Below are 27,477 nucleotides of genomic sequence, written 5' to 3' on the forward strand. Positions count from 1 at the left end.
TACATTGCGTGTTTTGGTTTCTTGTCCTTTATTATATTACGCTCTACTCTACGTGTAATTGTTAGTGTTCATAAATAGGGCTGGGCATGCCACGAGAACGAGTGGTGAGAGGTGGACAAACCCAAGTGGAGGGAAGGCCAAGAAAGCGGCGAAAGATTTGAGGGAAGAGATGGCAGCGGCGAGATGCCACGATGGGGTTTTTGAGGGTCACCTAACTTGACGGGAGTAACCAAGGCCATGGAAGGAAATGGTGGGTGGCAGGCCCTTTCCGAGCAGTTCTAACAGTTCATATTCTTTGGGTCTTTCAGTAAAGTCACTTGGGGTTCAAAACAAATAATAAAATAAACGAAAAAAAACTACGACGTTTTCGATCGCAAGCGATTGTCATCGGATGGGGAAAAATAGGGGGGGGGGGCACCTAAAGGCAAGCCGTTTTAAAGGCTTAAAATGGGCATAGCCCAAGCGTCCTCAACCTATCTACGCGACTTTACCGAAAGGCCCAAAGACTATGAATTGCTGCAGTCACGAAAGCCTTTGGGTCGAGCACTAACGGCGTTCTTCATTGCAAGGCCTGTGGGCCCCTGGCGGCCTCCGACACTAAACAAAGTGAAAAGGCCCCTTGCAGACGGTGGTGTGTTGCAGCCATGTCACCCCCCCCCCCCCCTCTGAAAATGAGTGAAGAACACCGAGTTACAAAGCTCATAGGCTGACTACAATCTTGGAATGTAAGAAATAGTTTCTCAAACGCAGCATTTTTTGTATTGTTTTTGTTATACGCGTCGCTTGCGTGATTTTGACAGGAGATGGAAAGTACAAGAAGTGGCTTGAATCCACAGCTGCTGAGCCGCGTGTGTGCGGGATTTCGTCCCGGATGTCAAACCGCGCGTTCGAAACTTCCCAATGCCAGGACCTGCCTACAAGGTCTTGAGAAAAAGTTTGAAACGCTCCTGGATGAACACGTTGGTTATTAACATTCTCTGGGTAGACGCACAACAACCCCAAATGCACGTTATTCATTCGTTGGTTGTCATTGGAGCATTGGCGTAGTGGGTTAACGGTGTCGCTTTGAGCCCATCACCGCAGTTTGATTCCTGACCATGGCGATCATCGGGACTGAAGATTGCGATCTGATTTTGTGGCCCTGGTTGGCTCCCGTGCCCCTTCGCCAACCTGCACTGCCCAGCGTGGTGAAGTATGGTCACACGACCGCCGTGACCTGGACAGGCATTCGTTCGCATCCAACCAGCGGGTCTTGCAAAAGGGCTGTGAATGTTCCTGCAGGGATGTTAATAATGGTGTGTTCATAAGTGTGGCGCTTGAGGGCATGCACACTCGATTAGAACCCGCAATGTGACAGGCTAAGATTGCTTTATTGCGATGCTTTCTCTTGAAACTGGCTGAGCAGGCACACTGACACGCATTGTAATAATTAAATTGACAGGACCACCCTGCCTGCGTAAATTACATGGCAGTTTGAGTTACTGCCACCGCCACCTCTCCATGCTTGAACGTTGTTCACGTGATGAGATAAACACGAAGATTTCGGACATTGTGGGCCCTCTTCTGCAATGTCCTGCGGAGGAGCTTGTAACCTCGGAAGCCTAACGTCAATTGGTCGAATCTAAGCTGCTGTAATAAATAGACATTACGGATTTTTATTGTAATTAAAACGTAAGGTTATAAACATGTTAGAAAGCAGTCTGCTAGTGCTCTACATTCATAGGCCACGGGTGTTAAATGTATAGTGCAGGACTGAACATGCAATTTTTGCCTGAATTAGACTTTAAAATGTATTCTTTCTGCTTAAGTGACTTGACCTTTTTGAAAGAAAGAAAAATAACCCTCACTGACTTTCTTGACGACGTTGCATGGTAAAAACATCGCTCTTCACAGGGAGTCGTGTGGAGGAGGAAGCCGTTGGGTCGTGTGTGTGATTAAGTTTCTCGGTCCTCTCCATATATAAAAGGCAAAGTTGTGATTGTGTGTCTGTTCATAATGTTTAGCGTACTTCCTGACATGCAACAAACTTAAAATTTGCCATGTGGGTACTTTCCAGACTGTACACCATGCAAACATTATTAAAATGCACTTGTGTTTTTTTTTTTGGGGGGGGAGCTCAATAATGCATATATTTTTTGCACAAGTGAACTGTGACGTCAAATCTGTCACGTGACCCGCGCACGTGGAAGCGTAACGCATTGTAGTGTAGTGGTTAGCGCACCGCGCTACGAACCCGGCGACCCGAGTTCGATTCCCGCTCACGGCCACCACCGGTGACGATTATTTCAACCGCTCCTGGGCCTCCCCTAGGTCGACTCGGCCTCAAACGAGTAACTGGTGTGGTGTGTGAACATCGCCCCTGGGGGAGACGAAGGCAGCCGGGCGTGGTGAATCCAAGTCTCGGGCGAAGCCGGGTAGGAAAGCTAGTAACTTTATAAAACGGCGGCCCTAAATGAACCTTATGGCGGGACCCGGCGTCTCGCATAAACTGCGTTGCGACATCGTTGTATGTTTGAAGGCGAACGACACGGCAATTTATTCATCTCGACGAGCTCGACACGCTGATCACAGTTTCAAAGTTGTGTTTATGACTACGGCAATTTTGACAACGACGGGTGCTTGGTGAAGAACGAGATTGGTTTCTGGCGGGTCGCGGCGTTTTGTGCGCGGTGGGAGACCGAGTCGCCAAAAATAAATTGGTTTAATTACGATTTTGACTTCCGTTTATTCGGGACCCCGGGGTCCCGCCATAAGGTTCAAACAGCCGTCGCAAATCGAACCCGTCGTAAACCGGGTTTAATGTTTAGGCACATTTTAAATCAACGATGTTTTTTCACTAACATTTAAAAACATGTTTCACAAATGTTACGCGCTCCGAAACAATGGGCTTTAAAAAATAGAATCCGGAGAATAACAAACTCTCACTCGTTCCAATCATAGTGATGTTGATGACAAAGCCGTGTGGTGGGGAGCGGTGGGGCTGTGGTTAGCGCGCTGCGCTACGAACCCGGCGGCCAGAGTTCGATTCCCGCTCCTCCTGACCGACTCGGCCTCAAATGAGTGGCTGGTGTGTTGTGTGTAAACATCGCCACTGGGGAGACAAAGGCGGCCGGGCGCGGTGTTGGCCACCCACCCCCTCGTTAGTGCCGTGCCGCCCTTCATAGGTGCCTCGCTCACAACACGTGACACCCAGCAGCTCGGGCTATACCTGGGCATCTTTGTCTTTGATGTGGTGGTGATTGATGATGATGGCATTCGGTTGTGTTCTCACGCTACATGAATGCCACAACATTGTGCTGTGGCTCAACAGGTCGGCAAGCGGCACGCGATCCTAAGCGATCCTAAGGTGACAAATTCCATTTTTGAGTACCACGATCCCGCTCGGAGGAGCACGTATGGGACAAGATGGAACAAGAATGTTGAATGACCCTAGATGACCGTAGCCTTAACAGAAACCGGGTCGCAGAGGTCGCAAACGGGTTTTGATTCCTTACCCGTCCCCGGCCGCACCAGGGTCGCAAACGGGTACCTGTACCCGGCTACCCGTACCCGGCCGGGTATCGGGTAGGGTACGGGTACCCGATTGCGACCTCTGGGATGAAGCCATGTTGCAGGCGCGGGTGGGTTGATTCTAGGAACGTGAATTGTGAGAAGAGACAAGACGTTGGGAAATGAGTGACAAACGGTTACTCACCAGTGACTCACGGCCTACCCGTACCCGTACCCGGCCGCACCAGGGTCGCAAACGGGTACCCGTACCCGGCCGGGTACGGGTAGCCGGGTATCGGGTAGGGTACGGGTATCGGGTACCCGGTTGCGACCTCTGCCGGGTCGGTATGAAAAATTCTAATCGCGAAGTTGCATGTTTTTTTCCCATTCGCTCATCAACTGCAGCACACCGAATACACGCACGAATGCCGCATTCGCGTTTGATCAGCCGACATTCGTGAGTTGTACACAACTCCGATGTGGCATTGTGCAATTTATATTCTTCCAGTGGGTGCAAATGAATCGTAGCATCTTCGGAAATGAGGCCGCTATGATGGTATACAGTACCTATGTCGTGACAAGCCTAGTTTAATCAACATATCCGTCTGTACAAGATGCAGTCACCCGCAGATACAAACTGGCCAAACTGGTACGATTTTATCTCAACAGTCCCGTGTTCAGTTCTGGTCGGGACACTGGGTCATGTTTTGTTTCATGCTGAGCTTGAAGTGAGCAAACATGTTTTGAAAGCCGCCTTGCGATACGTCTCGTGGCAAATATTCATGGGAGGGACCCGTCCAATTCTAGGGATTTGAGGTCATTACCCAAAAGGATTGTGTGGAAAGTCCAGGGCCCAGCAATCGGTAAAAACGAGTCCGTGTATGGTTGAAAGGCAATCGACAACGGCTCAGAATACACAAAGCACCGTGTTTAACTACTGTGGTGGGTTATTTGCCTGGGTCTAAAACAAGCGCGACCAGCGTTTGACATTTTGAAAGTCAAATCAATTGCGGCACCTGTGTTACCTTACCCTGATTTTTTTTTAAAACGGTTTAAACCTATACCAATGCGAGCGAGTCAACAATCATTGCTGTGTTATCACAGGACATTGACAGCACGCAGGGTGTCATTTTAAGATGGCAGGAGGGCGTTGACAACTGCCGATCAGTGGAACTGCGTGATAAGAGGGGTGTTTGGCTGTTGCGCATTTTGTCCATGTATGCCTGTTTAGCGCTTTTCGCACTACGTAGCCAATCGTGCTAATCGGAGGTATGGGGAAAAACAACAAACTAAACACAAAAATCAGTTCTAAAGAAATTAGTTTTCAAACGTCCATAGCAGTCTGGGAGAGAGTGATTGGTTTTTTTGGGCAGGACTGAGCATGCCTCATTACAGCATTCCATGAGGTTAGACCAACACGCTGGGCAGCAATACAGCAAGCGGCTCGCTATGGTGATATACAGCACAGGAAGGACAGTCACCCTGATAACGCTCGTACCTTGTCAACGGTATTGGTGCTGCTTCCGAGCTGTTTGATGGGGCGGATGCGATGTGGATTGCCAAAACCAGCACATCGCGCACGCCGTACAATCTGGTGAATTGGTACGGGACGAGTTGGGTCTCACACAAGAAGAGTGGACTGAGTGATGATAATTTCATTTAATAATTTCATTTTAGAGAGCGTCATTCATGCAATTGCATCCCACAATGCTGCACGTCAATTATCCGGTCCCTTATACAGATAATGCAACAACAAAAAAACCCCTAACTTAGCTAATCAAAAACAAACGAATACATAAATAACGAGTAGCAGTCCAACGACCCAAACATAGCCATGCCATAACACGCTTCTTCCGGTTTGTTGCATTGAAATAACTTGGTGAGACAGATTCAAAACTATTATTAAAAACGTTTATTTACAACAGTAGTTTATATACAAAGTCCTCAAATTAAACACCGCAATCTTCGCATGCAGCAGCAGCAATATATACAGTACACAATTAATGAAGTATCACACCACCAAAATACAAAGATCCCTCTGTATAACCTTAACAGATTGTTGGGGCAAGCGAGCACCTATGAAGGCCGGCACGGCACAAGAGGGGGTGGGTGGTCAGCACCACGCCCGGCCACCTTTGTCTCCCCAGTGGCGATGTTTACTACACACCGCACCAGGTACTCATTTGAGGCTGAGTCGACCTAGGGGAGGAGGCCCAGGACCGGTTCAGATAATCGTCACTGGTGTCCCCGAGACGCCTTCCCGAGCGCACGCATTGTATGCCACAGTTTGCAATCTTAAATTGTCTCTAGTTGCTGGGCCTTTGTCTTACATTAAGTAACACGTTACATTCGGAACTTTCGTCTAACATTAAGAAACACGTTACATGTGTAACTTTTCTATAACATTAAGTAACACGTTACATTCGGAACTATTGTCTAACGTTACGGTAAGTAACACGTTACATTCGGAACTTTTCTCTAACATTAAGTAACACGTTACATTTGGAACCATTGGTGATTGGCTCTATACCTTCAAATACTTCCCAAAGTACGATCTTAACCGCTTGTACCATATGCTCCGACAAACCGTGGGGTAGTGACACAGGACGATACACCTCAAGTATGTTTCTATATATATAAGTTAGTCACATCTACATACCTGTCAACCCATACGGTTTACCCCGTATTCTTGTACAGTTAAATTTAGTTTTTGGGTCCATACGGCGTACAGCCGTTTCAATACGGGCAAACATGTTTTTTGTTGCCTATTTGTTTGTGTTTCTGCCTTGTGATGGTACTTTGTAGGATGAACGTTGAGATTTATAAGGCCACGAGGTGACCAATAAGGTCCCAATCGGTCTTTGCCGTTACTTATTGGCAATGATGGACTCAGACTATTGACCTATCATCTCATAGAGTCCCTGGCACATAATAATATGCTACACAGTGGCAAAATGCCGATTTATTACTAATAAACCCCAATTAGGGATTTCGATCGGATCATTGGGGGGGGGGCACGTGCCACCCCCCCCCACCCAGTGGGTACGACTGACGTTTTTTTCTACCTTGGGTGGGTACTCATTTCCGAATATTGGTCCATGGACATAAGGAAGTGATTTCCCGCAGCCATACATCCATCACAGCCATGCCAGCTTGCTGACACAGCGAAGCCATTGTTCACTTCAGCATAATGGTTAACCCTGCCATAACCCAAACGTGCAAGCACTGTAACAGGGCAGTTTAATTCCTGGCTTTAAAAAATTGATCAGTTCTAGGCGACTGTCAAGAGGGGGGGACAAAATCTAAACAGGATACTACCAACGCATCGAGGGACCCATTCTAGAAGCCAATCGCCATCCTTTCCTTTCATGATTTGTATATTACAGTGAAACTAAAGTTAAGGACTGTTCCCTGGGCTGACGTATTGAATATCCCCACTTCAACACATGTCTTTTTTTTAAGCGAGATGGTACATATTATAATGCAAATATAAAATTGCTGATTCATAAATCCTATTGTCCATTTCATCTCCCTCCCCTTTTGATTTGATTCGGAGTGTGTGCTTTACAGACATGTTCCTTTGACTTTTCTGGGGAATTCGATTTAAGGTGATTATTCTAACTCGGGTTTAAGGATACCCATTTTTCCCCCATGGGAGAGATATTGTACAGCAGTTGTGCTGGAGATTGTTATAAGTTCTGTATTTTTACTGGCTACCATAATTTGGCTGCTTTACATTTCCACATTGAGCTATAATTAATTTGTGGACAGGTTGCTTCTGAAAAAGAGCTGTATAGCTGAGTGGGTCTTACCTGGTAAAATTAAATAAATAATATTTTCGTTTTAATTCCAATGAGACAATCGCCTTTGTATAGCATGTTCTGTCGCAGAATGGTTTCTTTTTTGTTGCTCTTTTTTTGCAGATTCATGTTGCTCTGCGTTTTAACTTGTGTACTACTTGCTGTTCAGTTTATATGACCCTACACAAATACACAAATACAGATTTACTAAATTGTATTATAATAAACTTCAATCCATCATTCTCATAACTTTAACCAAGCCAGTACGGTGGGTTAATTCACTGATGGATTCCTATAAACTTCTCAAGCATTCAGACAGTGATTTTTTTTACGTACAAAATGTTGTTTTTACAGTCCACGTAGTTGTCGTTTTCCTTATGCACATTTAAGATTCCAATTGAGCTGTCGGTGCCTCGGCATGAGACGAGCACCATACAAACCTTCCGCAGCCATCGACGCAACACCTCGTGTCAATTGGTACTGGAAGTTCTGATGGCATGGCTCAAAGTTTTTTTTACGCTTCCATTTCACCTGTATCCCCACATATTCTTAGGTTTTTTCGGTAAAGTCACGTAGGTGAAAAATTAAAATTAATAAAAGTTTAACAAATATAAAATAAAAATCACGACGTTTCGGAGGCAACACAAGCTTCCGTCTTCAGGTGGAACCGTCACAGCACGATAGCTGTATCAAGTGATACAGCTATCACAACACTTGATACAGCTATCGTGCTGTTACGGTTCCACCTGAAGACGGAAGCTTCACCTACGTGACTTTACCGAAAAAACCTAAGAATATGAATCCTTGCAGTCACGAAAGCTTCAAATCTAGAATGTATCCCCACACTTTAGACGCTGCTCCAGGACTTTTAAAATATCCGCAGTGGAGCTCTCGCTTGATTTTTACATCAGGATTTCAGTGATTCTCAACCTTTGTTTTGTATGCTGGAGCCTCGATCAAGACTACTGGTCCCCGTGTCTCCTCCCCGCCACAGCCCTCCGCCCAGTTGCTATGGCAACAATACAGATAAATCTCAAGTTCATGCCTCTTGGCAATGTGGAGTTATCTTCTTGGTTCTTTCGGTAAAGTCACGTAGGATGGAAATAATAAAAATAAAACATAACAAAATAATTTTTATATTATAATAATATATTATATTATTTTATAATGTTTTATTTTTATTATTTTATTATTTCCATTCTACGTGACTTTACCGAAAGAACCAAGAAGATGAATCCCTGCAGTCACGAAAGCTTTAAATCGAAATTTAATGTGGCGTTAATAAAGTATCTGTCCCTTCCGGCTAAGGGTGGGGTGTGCGAGCCACGGGTTGAAAGCCGTTGATTATGCGTTTCGTGTTGGGTGTTGCATGGCTGAGCTGATAGGGTCCCAAGATTTGAAGCTTTCGTGACTGCAAGGAATCCTGATAGGGTCCCCACCAGTAACTTAAGGCCACTCCACAGTATTCAGAAATCGGGCCACTGCAGCGTTCACGCTACTCATCTGGATGATGCACCAGCTTGCAAGACGACAGGGGATTCAAAATACAGCCGTCGATTTTCACAAACTGACAACAAAAGCTGCACGAGCAATCCTGTTCTGATTCATCAGCAGTGGAGTTCCCCGCGTCGACTCGCAAAGAGGCCTTTTGGGGAAACAAATACCAACATTCGTCTCTTCACAGAGAGCAGCCCCTGCAGTGGGCTGGAGGGGCCTAAGGCCCTCTGCTGATGGCTTATCACCTGCTCTCTGGATGTGCAGCTTTTGTCATCCGCACCATCATTATGTAGTATGATTATAATGTTTTAGCTTGTTTACCCAGCAAATAGTCTCAAAACGGGTTTTCAGGAGGGTCCTGCCAAGTTCTTGCTGCTATGTGAAATAACAATTGAGTCGTAATTTGCCGGTATATTTTCACCATTGGGATGTTTGGCCAATACCATTGACGTCATATTGCTTTTAGCTTCTGAGATGAAACCGGAGAACCCGTGTGGGAAACCCTTGCAGAGGGAGAACGTACAAACTCCACACGGAGAAAGGAGCCCCGTGTCGGAAACAACCGCTAGGATTAAGTGTTACGGCTGTGCCACGCTGCCACGCTTGTTAAACACAACACGTCAAGAGCAAAAAAATGGAAATTCTGACAATACAGCAGAGGTCGTAATCGGGTACCCGATACTCGTACCCTACCCGATACCCAGCTACCCGTACCCGGCCGGGTACGGGTAGCTGGGTAGCCGTTTGCGACCCTGGTGCGGCCGGGTACGGGTACGGGTAGACCGTGAGTCACTGGTGAGTCACCGTTTGTCACTCATTTCGGGTAGGGTACGGGTAGGGAACGAGTACCCGTACCCAGCCGGGTACGGGTACGGGTATCCATTTGCGACGCTGGTGCGGCCGGGTACGGGTAAGGAATCAAAACCCGTTTGCGACCTCTGCAATACAGATATCAACGGATTTCAGTGTTACAAATCTTCCCAAAGCATCGCTCACAGAGCAAAGTGGTTACTCTGCCCTTCGTGCCGAGCCTCTAAATCAAAGAAGAACACGATTAGCGAATTATCTTATTGGAATGTTGTAACCCTCCCTCTTCCAGGATCTCATGCTGTTTTCAACATTCACACTAATTCTTGCTTAGGCGGATGTTCGCTTATTTTTCTTATCTGCTTAAGAAGGTCATATCTGTGGCAAAAAACAAATCCAGGAAAACACAAATGAAATAAACATGCTTTTCAGTGATATAAATTACGTGTCATTAGTACCAACAGATTTGGGGATACACATTTTTCTTTTTTTTTACCATACCAAAGTATTAATATAGGATTCACATATTTAGGTGCCTAGCAGTGTTCGCTTTAACCATTCATTATATAGTTCTTACTATTTAAATTGGAATAGGAGCTTTGGGGGAAGCAGTCATCACACTTGGCAATCCCGACCATTAGCTTACATTCGTGGAGGGTGCTATCTGCTGTTTAGCCACAAATGAAAACTCAACGAAATGGCTTATCACGTGGAAATTTCTAGCAGGTAAATACTCTAAATACATGTTTCTAAATGTGGAGGGGAAAATCCACGTGACCACGAGGAGAACATGCAAACTCCAAATATACAGCAGCAGGCGTCACGGTTGGGATCGAACCCACGACCTCCTGCATACCAGGCAAGGTAGTTAACATCTCACCACCATGGCACCCCTTGCATCAGTCCTTGAGCCAACGGTATTTCAATCCACACTGACCAGTTCATGAAGTACCGTCAAGGGCAAACAAGTATATCTAGACCAGGGGTCAGCAACCAAATTAACGAGAGGAGCCATTTTTTTCGAATTCGGTAAGAAATTCAATATTTAAAGAGCCACAATGCACGTGAATACGAGATGGCCCTCAATACATAATGTCACGAAGCAGTCCTTGAAGAGCCGCAGGTTTTGCCAACCCCTGATCAAGACTCGGACTTCACCGTCACCCACCCCTCCGTTATGTTTCGGTTGAGCGCATATTTATGAATCGTGGTGAATGGTTCGTGAGAATGTGCTTGTGGAGGACTTACGATCTACTGCGTGTCAACTTGCGCCAGAGCAGCATGCCTCCCAGCCCGCCTGCTACCGACAATGCAATGACCGCTAAAGCGATCACGATATAAATTAAATTATTTTCAGCTGTGAAGAACAAACGAGAGAGAGAAAAAAAATCCACCGAAAACATTAAAACACATTTTTGTTTTAACTTCCATGCCGACGATATTGCAGTAGTTATTTATTTCACCGTGCGTTTTTAGATTTGCTTTTTCATCATCGTCGTCATCATCCGTTTATCCACTGCCGGATGAAAGCCTTCCTAACCTATACCGTCACCATCCCCCGCGGTTCTGCGATGGCACATTCCATCACCTGTCCACGAGTTCATCACCACATCGTGTCTGCGATGGTCATCATATCAGGGGCGTGCTCTCCTTCGACTGCCATACCTTCACTGGTTTAGTTCATCAATGATCATCTCTCCTACCAATATGCCCTACCGAGGTCCACCGACTGTAATTTAACTTAACATTGCATTATCCTGTGATCCATATATTTGTCAATCACCATGTGGACAGGAGTGACTCAATAGTAGATTTGTTCAACCAGAGGAATTTCCTCACATCTCTAAACTAAGGGGTATTGCCTACTGCAATGATTCAGGCTTGTAAATGGGAATCATTCTTCCCATTAAGCTGTTGCATCAACACAAAAGTATCACACTGTATAGCTTCATATTTCTGCGGCCACAATAGGCAGTGCTTGACCAAGGATGATGTGGATCTTCTTTGCAAGGCTGTGACTCCAAACTCCAAACCATGGACCACAAAATGTCACACTGCCTGAAACATGATTAAAAAATGCGGTGTATCTGTAATTCAACTCTCAAAGCATTTGAATGGCCAAATTACTCCAAACTAAATGTTTTAATGGTTGCTCTACATAAGCCACACAAACGAATCCAAACATTCATTTTTGAATAAAGCAACTGAAGATATGAAGAATCTGTATCATTGTGTTAATGACAGTGTCTGTCCAGCACTTTAAGACAGAGCTGCACTTAGCGTTCACGCTGTTTTACAAACCTATGACCAGATCACTTGGAATGCGCCCAATCCCATTAGATTTCAGAAGCTCAGCAGGCGTTGAGCCTGGATAGCATAGGGCTGTGTGGATACATCATGGGCAGCAGAGGGCAGTGCAGAAAAAAAGTCAATCGTACTCTACGTCTTTGTCCCTGCATCTATAATTAATTAATTTATGGCGAGCATGGTCAAATAAAGTAAAATAACTCGCACAATGCCGCACAATGTGGGGAGTCCCTCATCCAGCAGTGGATGTACAACAGGGATGTTGTTGTGCACGTACATGTGGTGTTCGTGGATGGTTGCATACGGCAGTGTGAGCAACCTACACGTGACGCTGATCTTGAAGACGTTGCTGCTTTTACTGCCCAAATGGTTCTGCACCGTGCACTGGTATTCCCCGCTGTCACGCCCTTGGATGTCCTTCACCAGCAGGGAGGCACCTTCTTTGGAGAAAATATTCCTCTCTTCCACCTCAATGATCGGCTGCCCATTCTGAGTCCAGTTATACCATTGCCCCGTGCCGTTATCGTGCGAGCAGTTCATAGCGACCGAGTCTCCTTCTTTAGCCTCCCCTGTGCTGTTTGTCGTGAGCGTGGGCACGGAGACAGGAACTGTGGACAGGGAGGGACACACGGGGTGAGCACGTTGATAGACGCACTGCAGTGACAATTTGCTCGGCTAGAAGTAATCATCGGCGCGAGATGGGACGCTGCAACTCTGCAACATCGGAAGCGTCAGATCAACTGCTCAGGTGAGGGTTGCGTTATACAACAATGGGTTATACAGCAATGGGTCATACAACAATGCGTAATACAATAATGGGTTATACAACAATGGGTTATAAAACAATGGGTCATACAACAATGGGTTATACAACAATGGGTTATACAACAATGGGTTATACAACAATGGGTTATACAACAATGGGTTATACAGCAATGGGTCATACAACAATGGGTCATACAACAATGGGTTATACAACAATGGGTTATACAACAATGGGTTATACAATCTTGGGTTGACGCTCCGTGAAAAAGGTGTCAGTTTTAACTAGGGCTTAATTTCTCATGGAATCTCTTCAAGGATCATCCAACCACCTCCCCCCCCCCCACCCCTAGACCCTGCTCCCCCCGAGAGAGAATAAGAGAAAGAGGGGTGGAGATAGGGAAACATTTTCCAGAGATCAGCCTCAAGCAGCTCCGGCAGAAATGTTGTCATAACCATAGCCCTAAACACCAACACCTGGTCATAATCCCTAAAGCTTAACCCTCCTACACGAAAGCTAAAGAAATGTAGTTCTAGCGTATGCCACCAACTGAAAGACAAAGGAGTGGGATGTAATAACTGACAAGTACGACCCAAGGAAGGCAGGTCATTGAATTAAAATCTGGTCTATGGTAGGATAAACATCTGTGGGGATGGTAATTCCGGAGTCTGGGGTTCTTTCCCTGCATCTGTGTGCACAGTTGTCACTCCCAGTGAGAAATTCCACATTCCTATGGTAGCTCCTGTATTCCCACCAAATCGTTGCAGCTTCGCCAGGCAGTACTCGATGTAACTAACACTGGATAGTTTAGAGGCTGTCGACTACATGAGGCACTCTTACAGTACATACACGGCAGTGACTAGAGTCTCATAAAAAACAAATCGACTGGACACGAACTCAGAACCATCGGGAAGAATATAACCCACAATCAGGTGTTGAAATCTGCTGTACGTATTTTCGTACGAAACACTGACGATATACGTGAGGGGAAATTAGATTTAAAAAGGCACACGTTAAGGATATTAAAAGTATGGATTTGAATGATCCAAAAATGCCATGGGTATTTAGGCTTATATTTTGGTATTGACAAAAAAACAAGAAAGTCTGCTGAAAACCCAAAAAACATCTTTCACACAGTACTTACCCTCAATGATGATGCTGGCTGACATCTCGTACAATTGACTGTCCATTTCATATTTGCCTTTGCAAGTATAATTGGTGCCATTTCGCGGTTCATTTACGGACAGAACATTGGTGAATTTGTTGAGATCAGTATCCGAAGTCCACCATGACCACTCCAGCGTTGGATTGGAAACTGCTTCACAGGTGAGAGTCAGTGGACTTTCCTCTGCGACGAACACATGCAGTAACTTCTCATATCTCTGTTGAGATGCGTGGCCTCCCATTATTTTCAAGTCCTGCGGTGGGTCTGCACACAATAGACGTAAAAATTAACCCGTAAAAACAAAGTTTTTCACTATAAATCCTTTATATGCGTGGCGGCTAGAGTTCTCTCGTCCTCTGGCTTGAGATGGCTGCCACCTATGGGTCAGATGATTGCCTGCCACCATTAAGCAATTGGTAATTCAATATAAAACATTTTATCCTAAAAAGTGTAAAGTTATGGAATTTTTTTTTCACGAAAATAAATTAGCTCGATTGGATCACGGGAAGTGGGTTAAAAAAATGACCGAAAGATTTGCACGGTCGTAAGCGCGCAAGCATGCAAGCAAGCAAGTGAACTTAATATAAAGGATTTAAAAACGCATCACATTTTGGCCTCACAAACCGTCACGGCCAAAGTACTGGTTGTGTGGAACTGTTAAGGCTTCCACGGCAAGTGATGGAGCAGTTGTGTAAGTGGCCAGGTGGGTCAGCAGCAGCTCGCAATCGGAAGGTTGCGAGCTCAACTCCTGCTTGGGGGTTTTAATTCAGCCCATCATCGCTGACTGCGGTAGATAAATTAGTACCACTTCGTGTGGGGAGTGGTTTTCCTGTGCAGTTTCCTTCCTGCCATAGGGACGTTAATTATCCAAGAGGTGAGTTTTCACCTCAATGTTATTATGAATTCTATAAGGGAATGAAATTCTTTCCTCACTGGAAAAACTCTCAAAAACAATCGCCATTCAGCATTAAGTGCATACGTGAATATGGTAGAGTTAGCGATATGAATTTTGGAGCGTTTAGTCATTTCCTTTCCATTGCTAAACTCCTGTGTAGTGATTCTGGAAAGCGGTATCTTTCAGAGGAATATGGTGAAAGAGTTTGGAGCTTACGTGACTGCAGGATGATTGCTTGTGTTGCAATCGAAACGTCGTATGTTATTATTTAATTTATTATTTTATCTTTATACGTGACTTTACCGAAAGAACCAAAAAGTAATGGTGAAAGAGCTGAAGGAACGCCTTTCTCTGAGTGTCAGTTTGCTGGGTTACTCACAGTAAATGTCAATGGTCTTGTCGTTTGCAAAGCTTGTGCCAACGATGGAGCACTTGTATCTCCCATTATACTTCCTGCTGACTGACACGATGCTGATGGTTTGCTTGTTGTCTGAGAACTGCTGCTCTGGGATGACGATGTTCGGTGGCAGCTCCCAGGAAAAGGTGGAATTTGGATTTAAATATCCAGACGAGTTGGTACAAGATATGGTAAAGTTGTCGCCCTCGAAAATGTTTTGTCTAGACGTACGTATTCTCAGTATGACATCACCATCTGTGAAGAGAAATTAAACGTTAGTCTTTCATAGGTCGCCATTATCATTGTCGTCATCTTTTAGCCTCCATCACTTTTAGGAGTTCTAGATTTGAAGCTTTCGTGACTGCAAGGATTCATATTCTTAGGTTTTTTCGGTAAAGTCACGTAGGTAAAACATTAAAATTAATAAAAGTTCCACCTGAAGACGGAAGCTTGTGTTGCCTCCGAAACGTCGTGATTTTTATTTTGTTTTACTTTTATTAATTTTAATGTTTTACCTACGTGACTTTACCGAAAAAACCTAAGAACACTTTTAGGAGGTCTAAAATGCAAGGAATGCACCAGGCATCGTAATAAGTCAGAGTTAATTCGGACTATGATGCCTCGGCTATATTCCCACTTACCAGTGTGCAGGTATTCACACATAACACTATGTAATTCTGAGGCATTTTCTCCTCTGCGTGAGTAAATGTCTGCACTGACCACGTGGGTATTTTTGGTCACCTCGATATGCCAATACTACAATATATCATACGATATATTAGTCATAAGATTCACGATAATTGTATCATTCGTTTTGCAAAATTATTACATCAGTTTTACTGTTGCACATTTTACGAGGAAAAGATATATTGACAAATATTTTATTATGAAATGATAGCAATTAAAGTTCACAATAATAAAGGTCCCAAAAAATATAGCTTTTACCCATTAAATCAGTGCTTCGTGGAATATTTTTAGGCTACATTTACAGCACTTTGGTTAAATAACATCATTTTCTGGAAGCCTCTTGAGTTGTACGCACTATAAAATGTAACGTTTAAATTATTAAAAGACGAAGAGCAAGCTTATTTATCCTGAGCGACCTACCGTTTAATAACTTTTCAGCAATATTTTAATTGTACTATAAGCCACATGAAAAGCATGCAAACGTGGCAATTATTAGGAAGCCACTGGAGCTATGCACTTTGAAATCTAGATTTAAAATTAATTTCTTTAGAACTACTTTTTGTGTTTAGATTGTTGTCCTTCCCCCGCACCTCCGATTAGCACGGTTGGCTCCGTACAATGCGAAAGAAATTTCGATTTAAAGCTTTCGTGACCGCAGGGATTCATCTTCTTGGTTCTTTCGGTAAAGTCACGTAGAAGGGAAATAATAAAATAACAAAAAATAAAACATTCAAATGCAACATAATAAAATACAATTGTATTTTATTTTTATTATTTCCCTTCTACGTGACTTTACCGAAAGAACCAAGAAAATGCGAAAGAAGTTCAACATACATACATAACATACATTTTACAGAGTTAAGGTAACATTTTAAGAGAAATTCGTCATTCGATGGAATTGAATACCTTATTGTATTGTTAAATACCGAATGCCGTAGCAGCAAACCTACATTAGACATTCATCGCCACCTTCATAGCAATTAGCGTACATTAGTGGAAGGCGCCTCACAAATACATGTAAATTATGATGACGATGACACAACACGTGACATTTACTCAGGGCTGTCTGTTGCTTTTGTTTTAATCACAGTGGGCTGAGCAAAGGGTTATAATAACTTTGGGAAAATAAACGATGTGAGTGATTGCCAAATTTGAGCAGTGCCGGCAGGGTAGGGGAACAGAAGGACATGCTGCGACACGCAGTGCGCTGGTTGGACACGGTGTGCATTAGACAGAAAAAAAACATCAATTTTGCTGCTTCACATGGCCAAATCCGGTTTGCCAGTCTTCTTTTCACAATAAACGTTTTTGGGTTAGACCGGCGAATTGCCCGATGATGCTGGATGCAATTACCAGCGAGACGTCGTACTCCAAAAATTGTAAATGTTGTCGATTCACTCTTCAACACACCGCTGGGCTAAAGTAGTGAACGATTTGTCTTTTGTCAACGTGACACTTTTTTGCTGATTTCCCATGTCGGGTGGTGGAGGGTTACGACACATTTATAAATAACGCAATTTAACCCAAACAACGTTTATTATGAATAATATTGGTTGCGAAAGCCTACAACGTGTTAAACAGTCTTCTTTTTGCTCTCTTTTCTGAATGACAACTGCAGTCGATGATCGATTATATTATCCGGCGGCTTCGGGGGAGGAAGAGGGTGCCGGATTTCCTAAAATGCCGGATAATTAATCACGAATCATCATTGAGAATAGGTTTTCCCCTTTTTTCTGGCAACAAAACAGTTGTGTTAAGATGTTAAAACACCAAACTGAAACCTTTAACAATGAATCATGTCTGCATTAACCACAATACTTGTGGTCAGAATGCAAACCAAAAACATACTCTGATAATATATGCATTTGCTTTGAAACTGATCTAACACCGCTTGAGACTAGGCTCGAAAGAAAGCTGTCTCTGGTGTGGACCAATCAGTTTCAAAGACAATGTATATATTATCAGAGTATGTTTTTTGTTTGCATTCTGACCACGAGCATTGTGGTTAATGCAGACATGATTCCTTGTAAAAGGTTTCAGTTTGGTGTTTTAACATCTTAACACAGCTGTTTTGTTGCCAGAAAAAGGGGGAAAACCTATTCTCATATTTTGGTACTGGCAAAGGAGGTCCCATGACGAATCATCATTATTTAAAGTAGCTTACTTTTTCATATTCTTGCGTGACATTATGGGTTTTTTTTGTGTTTAAATGTTGTAATACTATATGAAATTGGCATTAATAAACATACAAAAGGACAAGAATAAATATCCTGCTCTAAAAAGTTACCGTATGTACTGTACTACTTCCAATCTCGAAAACGCTGCACGGGGTGCTGTATATACGTGCACTATTTTCATTGTTTAACTTGTACGTAGTGTATAATGTCCCGTTTATAATATTTGACACTGAAGTCGGGCATAGCAAATGTTTGTGTTTGTTACGCACGTGGTATTGATCGTCAGACTGCTTACATCCATTGGAGCGGTTTCGCCGGATCGGCCCGGGACCACCGCATAATGTTGGAAGCAGCCGGATAATGAATCGATGATCAACTGCAATGTGCTCATCCCTGTGATCCCAACAAGACTGGTTACCTCCTGCTACCTCGCCTGAAAATGGGCTCTTTTTAAGCAAAAAGGCCTCTCTTGATGTGCACGGCCGAGATGAGAAATCCCACACCGTAACAGCATAAATATGTTTATTTATAGTGTCGTTTATTTTTAAGATGATGGATCGTGCGAGTAATTTGCTTCGCTGGGACATTGCTTCCTCTCTTTGCAGTGCGATAACATCGTGCTGGCAATGCGAAGTCTTCCCTACTCACTGTACAGCAAATGCAAAAAGCACAACAAGTAAAACACAGCGAGAGCCACTGCAGTTAACGTCTCATCGCAAGTTCCTTTTCCACCGAGCGACAGCCTCAGCGTTCGCATAACTCAGGGCCATAATAAGAAGGGGCATTGCCTGAAACGTCCCCTATGATATTCAGTATATATCTTTTTTTTTACCTAAAAGGCCACAGTGCTGTTGAGATGGGGTTTATACTCTTAAGTTTTTTTTCTCACTTGATACAGTATATTTAGCTGTGACGGTCCCACCTGATGACGGAGACTTGTGTTGCCTCCGAAACGTCGTGATTTATTATTTTATTTCTATTATTATTTTTATTTATTTTTACCTACGTGACTTTACCGAAAAAACCTAAGAGTATGAATCCTTGCAGTCACGAAAGCTTCAAATCTAGAAATCAAGAGATGGGTTTTTTTATTGAAAGAATTAACCAAGCTCTGCTCTGCTTAGCTTCCAAGACCGAATGAGAACGGTTACCTTCAGATTGTTTTAGTCGCAGGCAAACAGCGCGCAACAACACGCTATGTGTGTTGCGCTATAATTTAATATCGACCCTCTTTAATGGCGACTGAAAAAAGATCAAACCTGGGGGGGGGGGGTGGAATCTTCCTCTGTACAATTAAAATACTTTAATTTAATTACCACCGCTCTCAAGTGTAGCAGTGCATTTCTCGGAAATTGGCTCAAAATTTTTAGTTCAGTTTTTCATTTATTCGGTATAGCCCTGTGAGCCATGCGGCTCTTGAAGTGGGTGCAACCGCAACAAACAAAAAACAAAAACATGAACAAGATTTACAAACACGTGGTGGGGCTCGTTGTGCGTACGAGCCAAACCACGGTGGTAAAACGGCGTGGCCTCGGTTCGAGTGCGACATCGCTGGGGAAAAGCGACTTGGCTCGCATGCCAATGAGCTGCTTGGGTCACGGGGTCACGGCTCTGGAGCGCTGCACACTCCCGAGATGTGTGTTGAACAAAGTCCTTTCGTGCCGCACGTAGCCAACCGTGCTCACCGGAGGCGCGGGTGAGGGACAACAACTGAGCACAAAAATCAGTTTTAAAGAAATACGTTTTCAATCTAACTGAGCACAAAAATCAGTTTTAAAGAAATACGTTTTCAATCTAACTGAGCACAAAAAGCAGTTTTAAAGAAATACGTTTTCAATCTTGATTTAAAAGTGCATCGCTCCAGTGGCTTCTTAATTTCGGAAGGAAATGGGTTCGATGGTGAGCCAAAAGCCGCTGCTAGATGTGTAAAAGTGGCTGTTTGTTTGTTTGTGTGCAGCTGCTACAGTCGGGGATACAGTTGGTACATCAACCAGTCATGTCAGTCAGTGGAGCAGAGGTCGCAAACGGGTTTTGATTCCTTACCCGTACCCGTACCCGGCCACACCAGGGTCGCAAACGGGTACCCGTACCCGGCCGGGTACGGGTAGCCGGGTATCGGGTAGGGTACAGGTATCGGGTACCCGGTTGCGACCTCTGCAGTGGACCCATGGAACTTGGGTCTGCCCCGTGACCTCCTACCAGCGGGCGTTCAGCACTTCACGTGGCCTCAACGTGCACATAGCCTGGCACATGCGTCGTGGTGATGTCACCGCCACTTAGTGGCGAATGACGGTTGTTCTTGTTGTTGTTGCAGCTGCTAAGGGCAGTGACACCTCTTTTGAGCCAAAAAAAAAGTTGGAAAACGGGCGAATCATAACAGAATCTCAATATTTATACTGGAGGAATCCGATTAGCTATAAAGCTTTTGCCCACGGATGTCCATGACACCACTCCAGAGCCCAAGTTGTCTGTCCTTCGTGCAACAGTTTGCAATCCCTGTCCGTTTTTATCTGTCTATGTCATGGCTCTGTTTGTTTTACATTGTTCAATGTGCATATGCTGAACTTCTTTTACACCGTACGTGACCAACCGTGCTAACCAGAGGTGCAGGGAAAGACAAAAAACTAAACACAAAAAGCGGATCTAGATAATGTATAAAATCGTATCACTGTTTCATGAAATATTATTCGTTGTTTTGGCGCATAAAGGATAAGGAAATAAACATACTTCTGTTAAAATATGACACTGTGGAACAATCTGTTTTGTCCCCGGGTAGAAAGTTTTATTTCCTAATTTCTTATGCCTCAAAAGTACAGAAAATGGCTATTATTCCCCACAAACTTTGCTTTTGTGACCAGGATGGTGATATTTAGAAATGTACCTATTTTCAATGAGAAAACGTGGTGTGCATTTGTGTCATTCCTTCACATAAAGTCCTGGTCACAAAAGCAAAGTTTTTGGGGAATAATAGCCATTTTCTATACTTTTTTGGCATAAGCAATTAAAAAATAACACTTAGTACCACCCAGGAACAAAAATTGTCTTACATCGTGTTATCATAGACAATGCAAATATTATCGCAGCATGTTTGTTTGCATGTTCACCACAAGTACGTGTCGTTAATTCAGACTTGATTCCTTGAAAAAGGTTTCTATTTGGTGTTTAAACATCGAAAAACCTGTTTTACTGCCAGAAAAGGTAAAACCTATTCTTTATTTTCATACTTTGATACTGGCAAAAAAAGACCATGTCTCCACATTAAAAAAAGTATTTTTTGTATAGTCCCATCAGCCCATTGATCTTGCAGACCAATGATATCCTCCTGTAGCATTTGTTTTATCAATCGAAATGGACCAGAGTCCACAGTCAGCCTAGCTCTAACGTAGCGTTTCTAGCCATTCCTCCACCCATGCAATTAAAATATAAACGTCTCATTCCTATGTTTAAATATTGGTGTGTGAATTTGCTAAGCTAAAGATTGATTCCGAATAATTTAGAGCACTCTGGTACTGTATTCCACTGCTGAATATCATGGATCGATTATTATTGAAGGGACTTGAAAAAAGCCATTGGAACAACATCTTCTGGGGCGGTGAAGTGGCCTCACGGTAGCTCGTTTGACATTTTGTTTCAGCGGTTCGAACCCAATGGCCGCCCTGGTTATATTCTGCGAGCACATTCACGGAAAACGAAACGCGCCGTCTCCTTTCACAGTGGACGTCAGAGATCCCGTGACGTCATTGGCACCTCCAATTCGTGGCACGGTTGGCTACGTACGGTGCGAAAGAAGTTCAACATTTGCACATACGTTCGCAATAGTAGGCCGTTGTGTGAGAGTGCCATGGTCCAAAAATCTGATAAATGACCATCAAATTACTCAATCGGAATAGACATAGCAATCTCCCCCCCTCCCCCCTTACTGCAAGAGCTGACAGAACCCTCCTGAAAAAAAAGTCGTGAGACTCAGCTTGGCTTTCCTGGATAAACAAGCGAAACAATATTTCACTGCTAACTGTAGGAATCCAGATTGAAATATCATCCCGTGATACGATCCCGACACTAATTAGCAACTAAAACGGTGGAACTGCTTGCGACCCGCCAATCATATGACTGAATTTTTTTAATTTTTAAGCAGAATATCCGGTACAATTCATATCCTGCAAGAACAGCTTCCCCTCATTGTGAAGACATTTGGGAGCGACATAGCGGCTTCACGGAAGACGTGCTCGTGACCTCATTATGCAACTTGTGCGTCCTCAACAGGTGCTCGCATACAAGAGTCCATACAGCGATGCGTATTCACACGTTTCATGCATATTTGCGTTGTACAATACGACCAAATAACCTGTCAGGAAATTCAGAAACTCCCATTTTCAATTACTCTATTTAATAACCCTTTTAATTATTCCGATACAGTACTGTACGGCATTGTTTTATGAAAAAATTGCAGGTTGTATACCAATACCCGCCATTCGCCACTAACTGGCGGTGACGTCATCACGGCGTCTGTGCCAGGCCAGGTGCACTTTGAGGCCACGTGAAGTGTCGAAGGCTCGCTGACAGGAGGTCACGGGACAGACCCAGGTGCCATGGATTGGCTGCCTGAGATGACTGGAAGATGCATCAGCTGTACCCCCTACTCTGCCAACTTTCAGCATTTTAGCCTTGTTGTGAGCGTTGGAGGGCGACTGCCTCCAACTGCCCAGTAGCGTCCTTCACGAGCTTCCTCCAAAGAGGCCGATCTTGACACCACTGGTACCAGTCTTCGGAAAGTCCACTCAGCTCCACATCCTCCCGTAGCGCATCAGTTCCATCTCTTCTCCAGCCTATGTTGTACCCGTTTAACCCCCCCCCCCGCCAAACGGAAGCTACTTGGCATGCGGTGGCTGGGCATGCGGGCTACATTGACCCATGTTTGTAGGTGAAACAAGGCCAAATAATGTCTGTCATCCTCCATCTTTCTTTTGATTGTATTTACTTTGGTCTTTCTACCAGCTTTAGCCTTATTGTGCTGTCTGCGTTAAATAACAGCCCACGGAAGTGCATATCACAAAAGCTTAATTTAAAATCTGGTGCACGTAGTCGGGGGCAGCACTTTACCACGTGGTGTGAATAGCTCGAGAAATGTTTGTTTCATGATGGTGACGTTCATTTGCTTCACATATTTTCAATTCCCAGTAGATGTAATTTAGGGGCGCCATAGTGGCGAGCTGTTAAATACCTTGCCCAGTAGGCAGGAGGTCGTGGGTTCAATCCCGACCTCTGAGGCCTGTATATTTGGAGTCTGCATGTTCTCGTGTGGATTTATTTCTGGGTCCTCCGGGGTTCCCCTCCACATTTATAATCAACATCACGCGTTTAGATCATTTGGCTGAAACAGATTTCCACGTGATAAGCCACTTCGTGGCCAGGTCGCTTCTGAATAAGAGCTCTATGGATGGTTCAGTGGGCCTTACCTGGTCAAATAAATAAAATAATATAATTCTGCTACATAAAGTGAAGAGCCAATGTGTTTTTCCTGCTTTTTGTTTTAAACATAACACTCTGGTTATGACGTGCATCTTTGTGAAAACTAAAACGTATTTTATCCCACTTTTTACATTGAGCTCATTGCATTGTACAGATTGTCTAATTCACCATATCCTAACCACACCACAGTCAGTCAATCACCCACTCTCATGTTTATTTTGTTTGGTGCTAAATCAATTAGATGAACATCATTCATAAGGAGGTATGGAGATGTGAGTTACAGATAATATCCACGCCTCTTGTTATCTACGAAAAATCCTCAATTACCTTCGGTACTATTCCCACAATTATCCGCCGTCATCCAGGAATGTACCCATAAGTAATTGTGAAACGGTGTCCAATTACCCATGGTTTTTTGTGAATAATTGGAGTTGAATGGAAAATGTATCCTAATTATCCATGATTATCCGCAAAACATTTTCTCCCCGGATAAGTAGAATATAATTGCGGATAAAGGCGCGAAAAATAGGATCCATAATATTGGTCCGCTACATCACAACGGATAAGAGGAATTCTACTGCATATTCTGTACCGAGGTGAAAACAAAAACAAGAGGTCAGAAAAAAATCAGCGAAAAACTAGAAAACATCGTTCAAAGTAACAATTTAGTGCAAATGCATATGCGGAGCAGCACCAAAAGCTAATTACACGAAGGCTAAATTAATATTTAGGCGTTTAAGGTTTGCGAATATTCAGTCAAGCCTGCAGGACATGGTTCTTCATTGCAAGGCCTTTGGGCCACTAGTGGCCCCTGGTGGCCTTTAGTGCGGCCCCCGACAATACACAACGAGTGAGAACACCCAACATCATCATTATCGTGCTGTCAAACCCTCAATCGTTTCAAATGTGTGGCGGTCCTCACATACTGATGTCTTATCGGCAAAAATGCCCCCCCTACCCCCTCTGAACATCAGTCAAGAACATTGCTGTGTGATGAACAGACGAGGGTGGCATGCACGACAGTCGATGTTAAACAAAGTTTTAACAAACACCTAACGCCAAACAGAATACGTAACGATGCAGTCTGCATGCGTGCGTCCCCAATGCATTTTCTTTTTTGTTGTGCCAACGTCTTTCGTGCGTCCGTGTTACGAATTTAGAAGGTTGCCCGAATGCCTTCCAAGCCAACCCCGGACGACACTAACGGGGGCTTCTGTCCGGATCAGACCTCATCGCAACCTTTGCAGCAGCAGAGGGCGTTGGCAGCAACGTACGCGTTGCTCCTTTCTGCTGCTCTCGCTCTCGCTCGGAGCGGACGAAACGAACCAAACAAAAAAGCAGTCGCCCGCTAAATCGACGCATTCGCCGTCCCAAAAATGGGCCATTAAAACGTCTCCTTGACCGCACGTCGCGGTCCGAGGCAAGTTGCATGTTTGTGAGAAGCACGCGTTGAAGACGGTTACGTACTCTGCGCGGCGGTGAGGGTGGTCGCAGCGACGAGCAGCAACATCGACATCATCGGTGTCCTCATCATCATCATCTTCGTGGCCATCGTCGTCGTCGTGGTGGCGAACGGCGGCGAAGTGGGAGACGCGCGCACTGCGAGCTCGGAAGAGAATGAAGCGAAGTTGCGCTCGTGGTGAGAGTTAATAAGGGAGGGAGGAGGGCGTGTGGTGGTGACGGTGGTGGTTGATGCGGCGACTCACGTCAATCACCACCTCCCACACGACGTCGTGAACGTGCAAGAGAGAGAGGGAGAGAGCGGGGGAATTTTTTGAAACTCCATGCCAAAATGAACTCGTGATGGAAAGAACGGGGTTTGTACGGATGAGTGATATTTGATTGCGAAAGGCAAGTTTTATTTATTTATTTTCGCTGCCTAGACACCGTGACTTGCAAACAATAGGCAGTCGTATGTACGCATATTTAACTTCTGCGTGTTTAACTTCTACGTAGTTAAATAGGCTACGTGTGTGTGGGTATATTGAACCTCTTTAGCACCGTACCGCAGGTCTCGGGGCTGTACAGTATATGGGAGATTGGTAGATTAGCGTCGCTTCAATGTTCACTTGAGGAGGAATTCAACTGTGACTTGACTTTGGACAAATTTAGTTTGGTAACTTGAAACAGCGTCTTCTTGTCAGCTTGATTTATTAGATTTACACGGTTTTAATCCTTGCAGCAACTGGTTATGGAGAAATAAGGTCTCTCAATACCTGCTGTTTAGTTAAATTCTATGCAGTGAGGCACAAGCACAATTAAGTAACTCAACACACTCATCAACAACGCTGCCTTAAAATGAAACAAAATAACAAATATATCTGAGAAACAAATGGTTGGTGTTTAAGGTATTTGCAGAGCAGTGGTTCTGAAAAATGTTTTGCTGCTACTTTACCCTCTTGTTGAATTTTGTTTCAACCGAGTAACCCCTCCTTGCCTGCCCCAACATGGTTCTGAGAAAAAATACACGTGAAAATTTTAACCAATTGTCCGTTTTGTGAGGTAATGCTTAACTAGCGAGTAACTGTAAGCGAATAACAAAATTCAACGGAATTGAGGCACACGTGACGCAATTTGAAAACTACATTGCTTACGATCAATGAGTTTAGAAAGGTCTTTAATGTCGATTTAAAGCTTTCGTGACTGCAGGAATTCATATTCTTGGTTCTTTCGGTAAAGTCACGTAGAAGGGAAATAAAAAAAATAAAAATATATTGTTTCCCTTCTACGTGACTTTACCGAAAGAACCAAGAAAATTCTAGATTTGAAGCTTTCGTGACTGCAAGGATTCATACTCTTAGTTCTTTCGGTAAAGTCACGTAGGTAAAAAATGAAATTAAAATTAATTTTACTAATTTTAATTTCATTTTCACCTACGTGACTTTAAAATTTACTTTATTAATTTTAATTTCATTTTTACCTACGTGACTTTACCGAAAGAACTAAGAGTATGAACCAAGAAAATGTCTTTAATGTCGTTCTAGATTACCACGTGAATTTACATTTGATCGTATTTATTTTACATATGCGTGATTATTCGCCAGTGACTCTGACGTGCGATATAATTCCACACGTTTATAAAACACCTCACGTGTAGCCCCCTGGGACATTGCCAGAGGTGGGACAAAGTCATTGTTATGCAAGTCCAAGTCGAGTCGCAAGTCATCAAATTCATGACTCGAGTCTGACTCGAGTCCAAGTCACATGACTCGAGTCCACATCTCATAGGTGGGACAAAGTCATTGTTATGCAAGTCCAAGTCGAGTCGCAAGTCATCAAATTCATGACTCGAGTCTGACTCGAGTCCAAGTCACATGACTCGAGTCCACATCTCATAGGTGGGACAAAGTCATTGTTATGCAAGTCCAAGTCGAGTCGCAAGTCATCAAATTCATGACTCGAGTCTGACTCGAGTCCAAGTCACATGACTCGAGTCCACATCTCATAGGTGGGACAAAGTCATTGTTATGCAAGTCCAAGTCGAGTCGCAAGTCATCAAATTCATGACTCGAGTCTGACTCGAGTCCAAGTCACATGACTCGAGTCCACACCTCTGGACATTGCCACGTAACCAGAGGTCCGCGTCGCCCCGGCTTGTTGAGAACCTCTTGTGTAGGGCACTCTAATAGCTAATAGGGGGCCGTCCATAAATGACGTCACGCGATTTTGGACGATTTTTGACCCCCCCCCCTCCCTCGTCACACGGCGTCACAAAAAGTCAGACCCCCCCCCCCCTCAAATATGACGTCACAAAGCTCTGCCCCCCCCCCCCAAATAAAACATGCTTCAAATCGCTTTAAACTAGTGTCATTGTAGTGCGTATTTAATGTGGCGCTGAACTTTGATGTTGTAGGAGAAAACATTTATTAAAAGTCTATTTAATAAAGTAGAACGTGTTGTCTATATTTATTTTAAGTTGCGCATTTTGATGTGACGTCACATTTCTCCCCCCCCCCTCGTCACAAATGTCTGACCCCCCCCTCCCAGGTGCGTGACGTCATTTATGGGCGGCCCCTAGGTGTTA

At 44.0% G+C, this 27,477-nt stretch overlaps 1 protein-coding gene across 2 annotated transcripts; it reads right to left on the reverse strand.

Moving 5' to 3' along the window:
* Positions 1–5,378: 5,378 nt before the first annotated feature.
* On the reverse strand, positions 5,379–25,147 carry LOC144942981 (cell adhesion molecule CEACAM2-like). Of its 2 annotated transcripts, none has more exons than XM_078870070.1 (6): positions 24,921–25,147; positions 15,103–15,375; positions 13,808–14,092; positions 12,224–12,508; positions 10,842–10,950; positions 5,379–7,469 (listed from the first exon to the last, which is right to left on the reverse strand). In XM_078870070.1, exons 1-6 carry the CDS (start codon positions 25,003–25,005, stop codon positions 7,460–7,462), a joined length of 1,047 nt encoding a protein of 348 aa, XP_078726196.1. In that variant the 5' UTR covers positions 25,006–25,147; the 3' UTR covers positions 5,379–7,459. The 2 variants fall into 2 exon arrangements, with proteins under 2 accessions (XP_078726196.1, XP_078726197.1); XM_078870071.1 differs by having other exon boundaries at positions 5,379–9,971; positions 24,921–25,136.
* Positions 25,148–27,477: the final 2,330 nt, after the last annotated feature.

The sequence above is a fragment of the Lampetra fluviatilis genome, chromosome 29 (assembly GCF_964198595.1).
Source record: "Lampetra fluviatilis chromosome 29, kcLamFluv1.1, whole genome shotgun sequence".
NCBI classification, from domain to species: domain Eukaryota; kingdom Metazoa; phylum Chordata; class Hyperoartia; order Petromyzontiformes; family Petromyzontidae; genus Lampetra; species Lampetra fluviatilis.

Bases quoted from the DNA above. Each gene is read 5' to 3' on its own strand.
- LOC144942981 (XM_078870071.1), bottom strand. From the start codon at position 25,005: ATGGCCACGAAGATGATGATGATGAGGACACCGATGATGTCGATGTTG. The intron at 14,093-15,102 runs GTGAGTAACCCA...TATTGTGTGCAG, and splicing joins CAAGACCATTGACATTTACT to ACCCACCGCAGGACTTGAAA. The intron at 10,951-12,223 runs GTAGGTTGCTCA...TGTTCTTCACAG, and splicing joins CTTCAAGATCAGCGTCACGT to CTGAAAATAATTTAATTTAT.